The sequence below is a fragment of the Acinonyx jubatus genome, chromosome C2, assembly GCF_027475565.1.
Source record: "Acinonyx jubatus isolate Ajub_Pintada_27869175 chromosome C2, VMU_Ajub_asm_v1.0, whole genome shotgun sequence".
NCBI lineage: Eukaryota > Metazoa > Chordata > Mammalia > Carnivora > Felidae > Acinonyx > Acinonyx jubatus.
Genome location: NC_069384.1, coordinates 41,181,146 through 41,196,300, shown reverse-complemented (window position 1 = coordinate 41,196,300; position 15,155 = coordinate 41,181,146). Strand labels below are relative to the sequence as shown.

At 34.4% G+C, this 15,155-nt stretch overlaps 1 protein-coding gene across 3 annotated transcripts in view; it reads right to left on the bottom strand.

Moving 5' to 3' along the window:
* EPHA3 (EPH receptor A3) overlaps positions 1 to 15,155 on the bottom strand; it is a 353,357-nt gene that overhangs the window by 24,587 nt on the left and 313,615 nt on the right. For all 3 annotated transcript variants that reach the window (XM_027077576.2, XM_027077578.2, XM_053220710.1), the window contains exons 14-15: positions 2,275 to 2,424; positions 566 to 759 (exon numbers count right to left, since the gene is read on the bottom strand). In XM_027077576.2, coding sequence (XP_026933377.1) covers positions 566 to 759; positions 2,275 to 2,424 — 344 coding nt within the window. The remainder of the gene's footprint in view (positions 1 to 565; positions 760 to 2,274; positions 2,425 to 15,155) is intronic.

Sequence of the window (15,155 nt, the reverse complement as noted above, 5' to 3'; positions counted from 1 at the left end):
GGACACCAACACTTTCGTTCTCAGTTTTCTTCTCTACGATGTCTAACAAAGCTGTTGGCACATGATATGGGTTAAACAAACTTTGTTTAATTACACGGTGGGGGAAACTGCATTCTGCTAGCCGGTGCAATATTTTAGAAGCATTTTTATTTTTGAAGCTTTATTTTAAATGAGGAATGAATCAGGACTTCACTAGGATTTACCACCACTCAAGATTTCATTTTTTTTCCTTTAAAATAATTTTGTTTAAACAGTAGAGAGTGAAAAGGAGCTATGTGTCTGGGGTTCCTATTTTCCAAAGACTTAAACATAAGCCTGAATGTAGACTAATTCCTAGTCAAGATGGACGTTAGAAACATCTCTGAATCTTATCATCATGGATAATTCCTCTTGGAAGATTTTTTTTTTAAAGAAAGAAAAAAAAAGACACTTTTCTCCATTACTCGGGAATACAAGTTTCAAAGAATGCAATGAGGGACGTGGGAGGAAAAAAAACATTAATACACTGGAGATAGAAAATACATCAATTTCAGAGTGAGTGCAAAATGTAAAATCTAAGCGTCACCTTGCTGCTGCACTGGTGATGATCTTCAGGCTGCCCGGGTTCCGGATAAGCTTGTCCAGAATGCTGACAATCTGCTCAAACTTGGGTCTGTTGTTTCTGTCTTTCTGCCAGCAGTCCAGCATCAGCTGGTACAATGCAGCTGGGCAGTCCATGGGGGGCGGGAGCCGATAGCCTTCATCCACAGCTTTGATCACCTGTGTGAGAAGCAGTTTCCAGGGACTTAAGAGCTGAGACTCCTTTCATTTTCCATGGGCAAGGCACACCAAGATGAATATTTTAAAGTTAAGTGAGAAAGTTCTCATTTTAAGTTGCTGGAAAGGATAACAGCTTATCAAATAAGTAAGAGATTATTCATAACTGGAAATGTTATACACAGGAAGATCGACAGAGAAAGTGAATGTAGGAAAGAAGCGTTTGTAAAGATACTTTGCAGAATAAAATCAAAAGAAACATTCTATGATATAGGAAACTCAGAGTTACAAAGAAACTATTACTTGGTAATACAGATGTATGTGGAATATTGTTCATACATGAATGAGTGCAGAGAAAGTCTGCAGATTTCAGTTGGACTGAATTCAAACGGTACCTTTCAAGTCATAGTAAATTCCTTAGGTAAAATCCTATGTGCTGAACCATGAAGTAACTATTAATTCATTTGTACTTTTAAATCACCCAAAACAGTGATTTTTCAAACTTACTGTGTATCAGAATAATCTGGAGGACTTATTAATACAAAGATGGCTCTCCTCTGATTCGTCAGTCTCGAGGAAGGCCTGAGAATTTGCATTACTGCAAATTCCCAGGCCACGCTAGAGGTGGTAGTCCAGAGACCTCACTTTGAGATCCTCTAATATAGAGAAGATTGGGAAAATAGAGAAGTGGAAGAGTCCGATTTTCCCAGCACTGTCACAGAAAACAGCTTGACTAGAGAAGTACAGAAAGGTTTTTATATCCAAATACAGTAAAAGCGGTTTTGTATGTAGTGAGTAGGAAATGACTAAAAGCATCTCAGCTTTCCATCTTAGGAATCTGTAAGATCCAGCTCATAGTCTCCGGCTAAGCATAAAGAAAAACCTCTGAGTGCTGATCCCATGTCAATAGCATCCTTTTACGAAGCATTTGCAAAGCATCACTTACAAAAACACAAATCCTTTTGAAAAATCACATCACAGTTACCACAGAAAGTTAAAGATCATTTTTCCATCCAGACACTTCAGGGTGTGTAGCTAAATTCGTGTGCAAGTTTAATACATGAAGAGAAACAACATAATGCAGATTGGCTGTTTTGTCTGACTTTGGGAAATACTATGTTTAAGGAAACAAAATGATGGCACAGATCATTAATTAAACCTACGAAGGGTGGCAGTAATGTGGTTTATTAATATTACATAGAAGCACTTTTGTAGCAAAAATACTTCAAACAGTCCCCTATACGTTTTGGTTATCTTTGCGGTCACTTATTTCCTTACATTCTTGCGACAAATGTCTTCATTTTCTCGCATTTCTAAACCCCTGCTTAAGGGAAACATGTAAAGTTGTAAAAGCAACTCAATTAATATCCTTGCAAGACCTGGAAACTATTTCATTTCTTCTAAGTATTCTGTTTCAATGTCACAAACTGGGAGCCACCTGGTTTCATTATGCTCCACTTCCTTGCACAGCTTGATCTCTTAATCTGAACCCATAATTCATTGACTACAAATACTTACATCCTGATTGGACATCTCCCAGTATGGTCTCTCTCCATAGGACATCACCTCCCAGAGAACAATCCCGTAACTCCACACATCGCTGGCTGACGTGAACTTGCGGTAAGCTATAGCTTCTGGTGATGTCCATCGGATCGGGATCTTGCCTCCCTTTTAATATAAAATCATGTACATGCACGATCAATGCATAAACTAGCTAACATATAATATAAAACCCGACTGCAGTTGAGTGCTTCTCTTCTGAAGTGGAATATGGGTTTCTGCTGAGATATCTTGATATTCTATTTACAATTTTTTTTTAATGTTTATTTATTTTGGGGAAAGAGAGACAGAGCATGAGCAGAGGAGGGGTAGAGAGAGAGAGGGAGACACAGAATCTGAAACAGGCTCCAGGTTCTGAGCTGTCAGCACAGAACTGGATGCGGGGTCGAACTCGGGAACAGCAAGATCACGACCTAGGCCAAAGTCTGACATTCAACCAAGTGAGCCGCCCAGCTGCCCCTTGATATTCTATTTTAATATTAAGCAGAAATGAGTGGCATACCATGTACTGAGGTGTTTACTTCCAATCATCAAGGAAAGGCAAACATTTAAAAACTGCTCAACTACTGCTGGTTTATATCAACTATGGCACATTAATTACTCATGTGCAACACAGTGACCCAAAGTAGATGTGCTAAAGACTATCTTAGAATTGAATGAGGTATCCTGAGTCAACCTTTATTGATTTAGCATAGATTTATGCTTGACCAAGCAATCTTAGTTCAGAATACAAGTTAATACTTGTAAAGAACTTATACCATTCCTCGACACAAAAGTTCTCGTTGACATTTGTTTACTAAATAAATTCAAAATAAAATTATACTTCTAAAAAACTCTCTTCGGTACCCAGTGCTTCACTGCATCATTAATGGCTGAAGTACCTTCCATGTCCTAGGTAGACACCATATGAACCAGATAGATATAATGACTACATTCCCAGAACTTATAGTCTGGAGGAGAATATTGCGTCTCTGAGTTATGGGAGGTATGAAGGTATGACTCCCATGGAATTTGCTCTCAGTTTAATAAATACGTTTAATAAAAATGTGTTGAGTAGCAACCATATGGGAAGTATTATGCTAGTCACTCCAGGTGAGACAAAAATAAATAACACACTAGCCATTCTGTTGGGAAAATACCACGCAAATAGGAATGATAATTAGTTGTTTTGAATAACGAAATGCAGAAAGAAATAAGTATCTAGTACTTTGTTTTCCAACTTTACTATGTATATGAATCATCTGGAGCTTGCCCATGGAAATTCTGATTCAGTAGTTGCAGAGTGTAACCATGGTCTGCGTGTCTAAAAAGCTCCAGGTGATGCTGACCACGCCGGTCATGGACCTCGCAGTGAGTTAGGAACAGTAGCAGAGACAGCTGTGATGCAGAACAAGGGCCTGAGATGCTCACTAGAGAGACCGAGGAGGTCACATATGGATTGAGCCTTACAGGATGTACAAGTTTTTCATACAAGTAGTAGCTTTGTCCTATATGTTGCCATACATAAAATTCTTGTACCCAAACTATAATTTGAAATCCTCTGCCTATGAAAAGCTAAATAGATCATAAAGCTGAAGATAATGAGCATGAGCCCCATGAGCCTGTACTCACTGCAGAGAGCAATGGTCTTGCTTAGACATTATCTTGGCAAATGTGCCGGGTAAGCATTCAACAAGTGCTCACTGACTTGAATTGAATTACCTTTCCCTAAATACGTGCTATTCTGTTTTTTCTTGGGAAGCTTTTTTCCCTGTCTGCCTTCTGCACCTAGTAAACTTAGTTGAACATCCTGGTCAAATGTAAACTCATTGGTGGAACATTTAGAAATGTTCCAGGCCAAGTTGGTCACTCCATGTTCTGTGATCCTTCTACCTTTTAATTATCTCGTGTAGACTGGGATGTTCAGAGGAGTTATAGGCTTGCTTCCTTTATCTCTGCATTCCCATAGTTTAAAACAGGAGTCCGACTTTCAAGCTCTCCTGTTTACAACCTTGTTTCCTGGAGGTGTGTGTGTATTTGTTGAGAGAGAGGACCATGTTATGGGCTTAGAGTGGTAGATTTTACTGAAGATATTTAATGATTTTGAGCATTTACAGCCTATTTTTAGAAAATAATACATTAAGCCTAGTTTTTCAGAAAATGTATAAATACTAAGAATGAACCTGTGAATAGCATAATAATAGCTTTAAAAAATCATACTATTTATTTATGTCTTCCTTCCAAGCATGCTATTTAACAATGCTGTTATTTCCATAATAATAGTAAATATAAGAATTACTGAACAACAAGTTTTACAGTATCTACAAAATTATGAAAATATCTCCCAGGGTATTGCATGGATTAAAAATTTTAGAGTCTGAAGAATGCTTTAAAGATTTTCATTTGGCCCCATAGATAATATGCATCTTCTACCAACTGTTTCAATATTAGTATTGTAGGTACTCTACCAGCCTAAAACCTAAATTTATCACTGATAACTTAATAACCATTATTGTTTCTTAATATGAATATTACACTATTCCTTTGTAGGATGAGTAAATACAATTTTTAAACATAAAAATTAATGCATGGCTGAGACTCATACGCTGACTGAAAGTAAATGACCTATTTAACTGCGAGGTGAGTATGTCTATTTATGAGTTTACTCCAAAGACATCTTAGCAAAACAAAATTAAAAAATCAAAAATAAAATGGCCATGCATGTCTAAAATTTAGAGCACTGGGAGAAAAGAAAATTTCAAGTGTTAGATCGACAGCAAATGAGAATAACATTTTAACAGGAATAAAAGTCATACCATTCATTGCATTCTGTTTGTGATATCTCAAAGTTCAACATTCTAGGCCTTGTGGCAGATGGCTAGTCTGTTGCATATTGCATATTGCATATTTTTTTTTTCACAAATGGCAATGTGTTCTACATTGCCCCATGCAACTTGCAGTCCAGTATGGATAGGAGAGATTATCAAGTACTTGAGAGGGATATTTGATCTTCGTTCCCATTTTTTACACATTCTTTACACATGTTAGGTAATTTCACAACAAGCTCTCTCTACAGTAGCACTACGGATACTTCAGACCAAATTATTTGTTGTGGGGGCTGTCTTGTGCATTGAAAGATGTTTAGTAGCATCCCTGGCCTTTACCCACTAGATAACATTAGCATCCCTCCAATTGTGACAGCCAAAAATGCCTCAAGACACTGCCAAATATCCCCTAGGAGGAAAATTATCCTCACTTGAAAACTACTGGTTTAGATGGTATGTGACAAGCTTTAATTAGCAAGGGAAAATCATTCAGATGAGGTCCAGGATTTATCTGGGGTTTTATATAGACTAAATGGAATTATCTTTTTCTTTTTTTAACACCATTCCTGTACTTTCCATGGATATTTTTATTTATGTTCTTGTCAAGTAAGGGTCAAGTTCAACAGAGCTAATCTTCTTATACTTGGGTTTTGGTAAATATAACAGTATCTCTTTGAGATATTTCCCTCTGTTTTTAATTATTTTTATGTTTTTAATGTTTTTGTTATTTTATTTTCTCCTTTCTTTTTACCTTTCTTCCATTCTTTTATTCAAAAATAGGATAACTTCCTATTGATAGTGAAACTTTTCTTTATTAAATGGAGGTATATATGACCAAAGAGTTTAGTAAAAAATAAGTTTTTACTTCAAGAGCAAACACTATCTGTGGCTACAAAAGCACAAATGTCATTGACATAGACACTGGATGCCAGTCCTTGAGGGCCCAATTTGGTTCTGAAACATGGATGAAAGAAGAACCCATACATTTTAATACAGTCTAACTTCCCGATAAGGCTGTCTGCCTTCAAGTTAAATATCTGTAGATCTGAGACTATCAAAATAAAATAAAATGAATCTATAAGAATTGACTAAATTTTTTACAAGTCGCCCATTGTAGAGTTTATTCATATTTTTTCTCTTGACTGATCACAAAAGTTCCTCTCCACACCCACCTACTCCCCACCTCAACAAATTCAAGCTCATATTGTTTGACATTTTTTTTTCTTTTTCAGGTCCAGAAATTGCTTTCTCCATTACATATGTTGGGGTGTATTTTGAAATTTTAGATGCATTTCGAATAACTGCCAAACACATCCTGCAGTGGGCTATCCAAAAATATGGATTCAGTGAGACAAAAAGTCCTCTTTGCCATACTTCTTTCCTGCCACAGTAAAACTATTCCAGTACAACTGTCCTTAATGAGCTAAAACTCTGAAATCAGTTGACAATTTCAAGTTTGGTTGGTAAAATGCTACTAGGCATTCAGAGTACTGTAAAGCACAGCTCGTTACCATAAAGATAATTTATGACGATGTGTTCTTTTACAATATATAAATACATTGTAAAATGACCACATTTACTTAAGGTGCTCTCTATGTCTACATGTAAGCTTCCCAGATTTTTATGTATTTGAGAAAGGCCTGCAATTGCCTGGGGCAAGCTCAGAATCACAGTATGTGGAGTGTGTCTAAAGCCTCAATTGCAGAGGGAACTCTATAAAAGAATTAGAAGTTAATGCTTGTTTCCCATATTTAGAAGTCCACACCTAGGGCCAGTTTCTCCCAGTGTGATGTCTCATCCTGTATAACTCAGTAATTGGGGGTGCAGGGGAATTTATAGTCATTGTTCCATTTGCATTTTTAAGTTGAGCAGAAATCAAGAGTCTTAGTTTCCAGCTTAATTTTAGCATACTGTTTAATTTTAGCCAAGTTTCTTAACTTCTCTGTTCAGCTATCTTGTCATTCATATCTTGTCATAGGATTGTGGGGGATATCTCTAACAGCTGTGCTGACCTATGAACAACTTTCTTAGGTCTACTCCTTCAACTTTCAAATTTCTGTCTTAAACCTACATGTGTATCAAGGATGCTGACATTTTCAATGTTAATTACTTTGGACTCTTAAAGATGATCCTAAGCTTTGGCTACTACATACCTATTGAGTGTCATATCTGGATTGAATTCTATGGAATTCTTACAGAAAATTTAAAAGAGAAGAATAAAATGGTGCAAGTGAAGACACTAGGAATTTTCTGGAAAGAGGAATTACATAATTGCTACACTCAAATCCAGGATTAGTTGAAGGAGTCCAAAACCTTGTTCACTTTGTCCAGAAATAGCAGTTAGAGTAAACCTATTCTCAAAAGATCCTGCAATTCAGTTCTCTAAGCTTAATGAATTTAGACAGTTCAAATGAGACATTTGGCTAAGAGCCTGAATTTTTCAGGCGCTCAACTAAAGTCAGCTCCTTCACTATGGGTTAGGGGGCTTCAAGTCTTGATTTCTAAGAAAAGGAGTATAATTGCTGAACTCTCTGGACATTAAGGCATAATATCTCATATCTGCCCCAATTTTTCTTTAATTATATACACAAATCTCTCCCTGCTGATTTAGTAAATGCTTTGCGGATCCACAGTTCACATTGCCTGCTGGTGAGCTCTGTCAGGTCATACTTAGAGTGACAAAGGACTTTGGAGAGTTTATCTTAGTAAACCCTAAGTAATTGAGTGTTTAACCTGGAGGCAAATATTGGCTTCTCAGGTTAAAAGTGGAACCATAGAGATAAATCATTTGACTCTAGGATTTAGCATCTATGTATTGTCAGGGCCTAAACTTCACTCACTGTAGACAACACTAGACAACAAGGTGAAGGGTAAGCCGGGAAGACTCCCAGGGGAAGCATCTGTTCTAATCCCCAGTAGTTCAAATCTAAAAGCCATTGAGAGAATTGTTTCAGCAGATGTTGATTGCCACAAGAGATCAGAGACAGGTGATCTCTTAGGTAGCAAAGCCTACCCCTTGAACTTTTGAAATGTTTCAACATTATGTAAAATGTTTAAGAATTTCTTAAAAAACAGGAAAATCTTCACCTTGAAATCTAAGTTACTCTATGGCTACCCAGGTAATGCAATACAAATAAGTAATTTTTCTGTTATTTTCAAATTAGTTCCTCTGATATATAATGTCTGTCTTCAACAAAAACAATGCCAAAGTTTATGGATAAGGTTAAAAATGTTTCAGAGTTCAGTGAGGTTTTAAATGCTAAACTTTGTGGTTTATACATACTCAACCCTAATTCTGTTTAAAGAAATTCATTTAAGAGTGTGTGTTTTTAGCACTCGGAATACAATTTTCCAAAGAGGCAATGCTATAAGTAAATAAGGCAGAAAGATCTATTCAGTGTACAAGAATATTATATAATTGCAATAAAAATAATAAAAATATTAGATTCATTCTAGTAATTAACCAAAAAAGTGCAAAACTTGAGTAAGTTTAATACTGATGATTGAAAAATAAGGAAAGATGAAATGATAGGTTGAGAACCTCATAATATCCAGAGAACCTCATAATATCCAAAAGACAATTCTGACTAGACATCAAGGCAATGATTCCCTTAAAGGTCTATGTTTAGTAAATACCTGCCTGAAATATAGGGGGATTCCAGAGCAGTGGTCAGCAAATGAAAAAGAAAAACGAAATCACAGGAGTGTATTTTAACCCTGACATACAGAATTATCATTGAAAAGGGGTGATAGGGCAGAAATGAGTCGAATTATTAGTCATTCCAGACATCAAGAAGTAAGACTGACTTAGGACATCAAGACTGCTGTACTTCCTGTCCCCCCACCGCCCCCCTAAAAAAAGAAGAAAAAAAAAAGAAAAGAAAAAAAGACCGCTGTATTTTCCAATGCCAAAGGAATTTGGGGCTGGTCAATGGCTTTGGGGAACCTGGGAAAAGCTTCAGGCAATGTGTCATCACATATTTTAAAAAATGGAATATTCACAGTGAACTGGAAATAATTTCAGAAAGTGAGTTTTACTAAGCTTCCAGGGCTCACCAACATTACAAACTAGACCAGTCACTATTAGCCTGATGTTTAGTCTGAGTTAAATTATTAATCTGACTACTTAATTTGTCTTCTTGCAAAGTGAGCCTGTTGGACTTAGAACAATGATTAAAATTAATTTATTAAATTGAAAACATAGTTAAAACAAAGTAAATCTGGTTAATTAACCTTGATATTTATATTATTTGTTCCTTCACTCTCTCCAATTCACTGCTCTAATGTCATTTTCTCAGGGAAACTCTCTTGATCTTTCTTTTTTTGTTGTTGGTTTTTTTTGTTGTTGTTGTTGTTGTTGTTTTTGTTTTTTTGATCTTTCTAACTAAAATAACACACTCGGCCACTACCCACATTCTCCATGTTACTTCTATGCCTTGCTGTAAGTTTACTTGTTTGTTTATTACCTGAATTCCCACACTAGAATGTAAACTCATGACGTCATAGCTTTGTTTTATTTACTGCTGGGTCCTTTTGCCCTAGAACAGTATCTGGCATATGGTAGGCACTCAAATATGGAATGAATGAATGCATGAATGAATGATGCATTTTAGAGAAAATTGTTAGTGCTAGAGATGGTGTGTAATATATTACATACAACCTTCTCACTACTAAGTTCCACTACAAAATTATAGCTATGATTTTTCTCCACATAAATCTAGATAAATTGTTTTCATGTGTTAAAATATTTACGGTATCTAACTCTCTGAATTGGGTGACTAGAAAGTACCAGATCTCTCATTAAATTTTGATGCAACATTGACAATTGAGATTACTAAATTTTCTAGCCTTTCCTGATTTTTGAATATGTGGCTTTATTTTGTGAAGCTACACGAGGCATGTTCATACTGATTCTCAGAGAGTAGGGAATAAAGTCATGACTGACATTATTTATTTTGGTTCAAAGCTTAAAACACATTACTATATGAAGGCCACTGATTAGATATTTATGTATTTTTTTTTCATTCTTAGGTGAATGACATATGACATATACTACTTATCAAAAGAATATAATTTTCTTTCTGCATCACACTGGTTTTTGATATGCATAGTTTTTAGTCCTTGACTACAGCATCAAGGTTCATATTTTCTATTATTTATGTCTTTAGAATGGAGGTATCCTGAACAGGAGCATTTAACTACTTAGCTTTTAACTACTTGCATTAGCCACTTAAAAAAAAATTCTTATCTTACAAATGAAATTAGGTAAAATAAAGCTATCATAGAATACATTGGATATCAAGTAGGCAAAATTACACTGGAAAAAATCAAATAAGTTATTATGTAAAATAAGATTTCTTTCTTTTATTGCTTAACACACAATGCCTGTGACAACTTTTTATTTGGTTTTATCTTCCAAAAATTAAATAGTTGCTAATGGGCTATAGGGCAATGTAACAAAAGGCAGAAGCTTATTATCAAATATAAAAATCCAACTGCTTAGGACTCAGTATGCATTTTCAGGACAGAAATAAAAAGAAAAAAATGAAAAATAAAGGTTATAACCAAAACCAAATCATCTGGCTTTCTCAAATTTCTCAAATCTGTATAGGTAATTATATCCTTAAAATGAAATTGGGGGCTCAAGAATTGGAATTCACTTTATATAATATACCATATAAATTAGATAAAAGCCTATAATTTCTCTAACTTGATCCTGTTAAACAGCAAATTGAGCACCATTATGGCAGAATTTTGGACCCCATCTATTTGAACATATGAATACAGGAATATTCATATACACAGATGCGTGCATGCACATAAAAAATGGTAACCATTCAAAATGAAATTTCACAAGGAAAAAGACTAGAAAATTATTTAGTGGTAAACAGTTCTCACCCATAATTCCATGGTTCTGTTAAAATGAAATAAAGTAAGCTGGTAATTCAGTGCAAAAAAATATAGGAAATGTGCCATAATTGTGTTTTGAATTCATATGATGGGAAACCAAAGAGAGGGAATTCATTTATTGTATGTTTTTCTCAACAACGAAAACTCTCTAACAGTATAAATCTGCAGAGCTAAATGCTCCATCCCAAATGAAATACAAGGCCTTTCAAGATGATTTGCAACCCTTGGTATGCAGCTGCTTTTATGCTTTCAAGGCCTTTCTTCAAAACACGCTATAATATAATATAATACAATATGCCAAGGTGTTATATCATTTAATAAATACTAAGACATTTAGTTTTTAGAGTGTTTTTTTCCTGACATAGTATCTATAACGTGGTTCTCAAAGTGTCATCCAAGCATTTCTAGGTGCCCCCCAAGAGCTTTTCAAAGGATCTGCAAGACTGAACTATTTTCATAATAACACTAAAATACTATATACCTTTTTCACTCTCAAATCTCATGTGTATGGTGGAATTTTACAAAAGTTACAAAATGCATAATAATGTTGTATGACAGAAATTGTTAATGTTTGGAGTTTTTGCATAACTTAGTAGTGAGAAATGAGGAGAAATAACCATAAGCGAGCATTGAAAAAAGTTCTGCTTTCCTACTCAATACCCTTATAAAAAAGAGAAGACATAAAAAAAAAGTGTGTATTATGATCTTATCTGACCCTCTCCTCCCAAGGAATTCTGTTGGGACATAAGGAAGGAAAACTTGTGATAGACTTAAGATAGTATCAGAAGCAGCATGGGGAAATGTCTGATAAATTGTTTCAAGTTTTAAGGCTAAGCATTTCCTCAACTCCTAGGTGGTTCCCTCCAGTTAAAAAAAAATATATGCATAATTAGTGGACATAAATTCTGTTCCACTCTTCTACTTTGCCTGTGGACCACAAAGATGCTTTTAAAATGAGAGCAGCAGACATCTTATATTCATTCAGTGGCACTGAATCAAATGCCAGTGCAATTACCCTCTACCTAAAGGCAGTAACTTTTAGAAGAGCAATCTGGGAAAAGGCTTCGTGCACTGAGGCACTGAATACTAATATTTGAATCCAAGCGACACTAGATGAAATGTGTTACGTGTGACTAAAGTAATGTGACTGGCTTTTTAAACCAGATTCACCAGAATGTGTTTGCCCAAAAACAATGCCTTGACACACTGTTTTCAATGATGAGCTTGTTTTTCTGAAGGGACCATAATCACGGGACGCTTAATCAAGTAAAGAAAGTGGATGTCTACGCTGAAAAATACTGTTTTTGGTTAAAAAAAGAACCAGACTTTATTATACAACAAATGTGCTGCTTTTCTGATTTACTAACTCTAAGCTTATTGAGACCAGAGATTTTTATCTCAGGCAAGTATGTTTCCTCAAATACTACATGCTTAAATAATTTGGAATGATGCTATTGTTCACAATCTAATTTTAAAGATAATTTCAAAGGAGGAATTCCCAAAACATTTTGTGTAATAGCAGCGTTCCCACAGTAATACAAATTCCCAAGAATGAGTATGGCAACACTTATTTAATTGTTTCAGTGTTTGTTTAAAAAACAAAATAGTAGTCCTATTACTTTAAACCATACCTCATATTTGGGGGTAAATTATAAAATCATTGTACCAAACAAGGATTATTACAAGAGATTAAATTAAAGATTTCTAAATTATTCTAGAAATGTAGATGCAAATTATAGCTTTCTCAGAAGAAGTCAGGACCATCATAGATATTTTGAGTTCTGGGAAAATATAAGGATGAACATTAAATAAATTAAATGAATATTAAATTCTAAACAGCTATTTATTGGTAGTTAATGAGCCCATTTAGTTGATTTTTAAGAATCTTCTGAGAATAAAAAATGCAAAGGTCCTTTTGCACTTTTATTTCACAAATGATAACGAAGAATTTTGACACAGTAATACCTTTTTTTTCTATTAGTGTCAAGAAATGATCTTCTGTACCCCTTAGTCCTGACAAAGTAACAATCAGTACAAATGAAGCTCTGAAAGTTAACCCAATATATTCTCTAGACAGCAGATGATCCAGATTTGGATGAATCTTCCAAGTTCCTACAAGAACAATCATTCCTTAGAGTGTCGTAGAAATCATGACTAATACTGAAAACAAGAATGTTCTAGTTTAAAAATGGGATATGGCACTGAGATTAAAACCTGACTGACCAGAAATCTCATATTTCAAATAAAGGCTTTTTAATCAAATATTTTTGCTAAAACTGGAAATATTTCTTGTATTGGGTGATTGTTGTAACAACAAGGACAATACCAGCAAGAAGGATACCTTCCACGGAATGTGTTAAAAGCTCATATAGTAGCAGAAGGTTACGAAGGATATCTTTAGTAGCAGTGAGTAGAATAAAAAAAAATCCTCAAAATTATAAATATATTATCATATATTGCATATGCTGTCTCCTGAGAACTTATAATCATAATTTATTGTCATAAAAATGATGCTTTGTTGTAGAATGCTGGCTGACTAATTTTTCTTGAAATCAGAGAAAGAACAAAGGAAAACTGAAAAAAAGCACTCGATAGTGCTGATGCATATTTACCCATGTTTTGTTATTTTTTCTTTTTTCAGAACTTTGTTTTCAGAGTCACTGTCATAAATTTAATTTAACTAGCTGCTAGGTATACAATTTTATTTTATTTCTCTTGCTTTTAACCTAGTGAACTGTATGCCTAAGAACAGCAACATTTTTGTGCAGGACACATTTTAACAAATACTTGATGTATGAACAGAGTGAATCCGCTAGAGTGTAGTTGAAAATGGGAAATGCTAACAAAAGTGTAGTGGAGAAAGCCATCGGGGGAGTTTCAACTCTTATATCAACTCATCGAGGAATATCTCTGGGACACCGTGCTTCTGAATTTCTGGTTCTCCCACTGTGGCTTTATCACTTTGTAGATGAAACTCAGTCTGGCAAATCGGGCTCTTTCTCAGAATGTGAGATAGATGCCACGTGACACACTTGGTGGTTGATAATGGAATCATCAAAATTGATGATTTCAGAAACACATGAGTTTCTTTTTTTTTAAATTAGTAATGATTAGAAACCGGAAGAAAATAACAGAAGTTGACTTTTTAAAAACTGCCCATTTTCTTGGCTGGTGAGAGTACAGGGAAACAGCCTCCTTTATATGTTGCTGTTAGGAGTGAAATTCCATAACAAACTATTTGGGAAACAATTGTGCAATTCATACATGAAAATCCACACATATTTGTACACATTTTGACTCCACAATTGTAATTCTGAAATTTTATCCTGAGGAAATAATCATGACCAGACATGAACCATTTATCAGGATTACATCAAAGTATTAAGAATAGCAAAACTTTGGAATGCCGCTCAATTAATAGTGCATTGGATAAATAAATAATGTACATGATTAAAATGGAGTACAATACATTATTTAATGATATTATAAAAAGTTAATCATCTAGAAAAATCCACATTTTATATTTTAAGTTAAAACAGGCAGATTACATAACAACATTGAGTGTGTGTATAAAGAAAATACTGGGTTGACAAATGGAAATCACTTTATATATAAGTATATATATATATATATATAATATGATCCCATTTTTGTAACTATATACATAATTGGTAATTATTTACATATGAAAATGTGTAGAAAATATTTTGAAAGGAAAAAAATAAAATGTTAAAATATGTTACCTCTGGTAATATCATTAGTGATCATTACATCTTTATTTTCTAAAATTGTCTGTCATGAAAAAAACTCTATAAAGGAATGTCTTTTCAAAGAAATCTGCCAATAAATATATGAAAAAATAATCAGATGCATTTGAATCAAGTTAAATATGAATTAAAACAATTAGGTATAATTTTTTCAAAATTAATCAATACCAAAAATGGTGATATATAGTTTTATCAGGATATAGTTAAGTATGCTTTTAAAACAGGCACAAAATTTTGACACGGAAAATCCACTTTTAGGAATATATCATAGGAAAATTATCAGACTCATACGATTATGAATACAGATGGATCAGTCATACATTTGTATAAAATATTGAAAGGCTAGCCTTTGATAAAG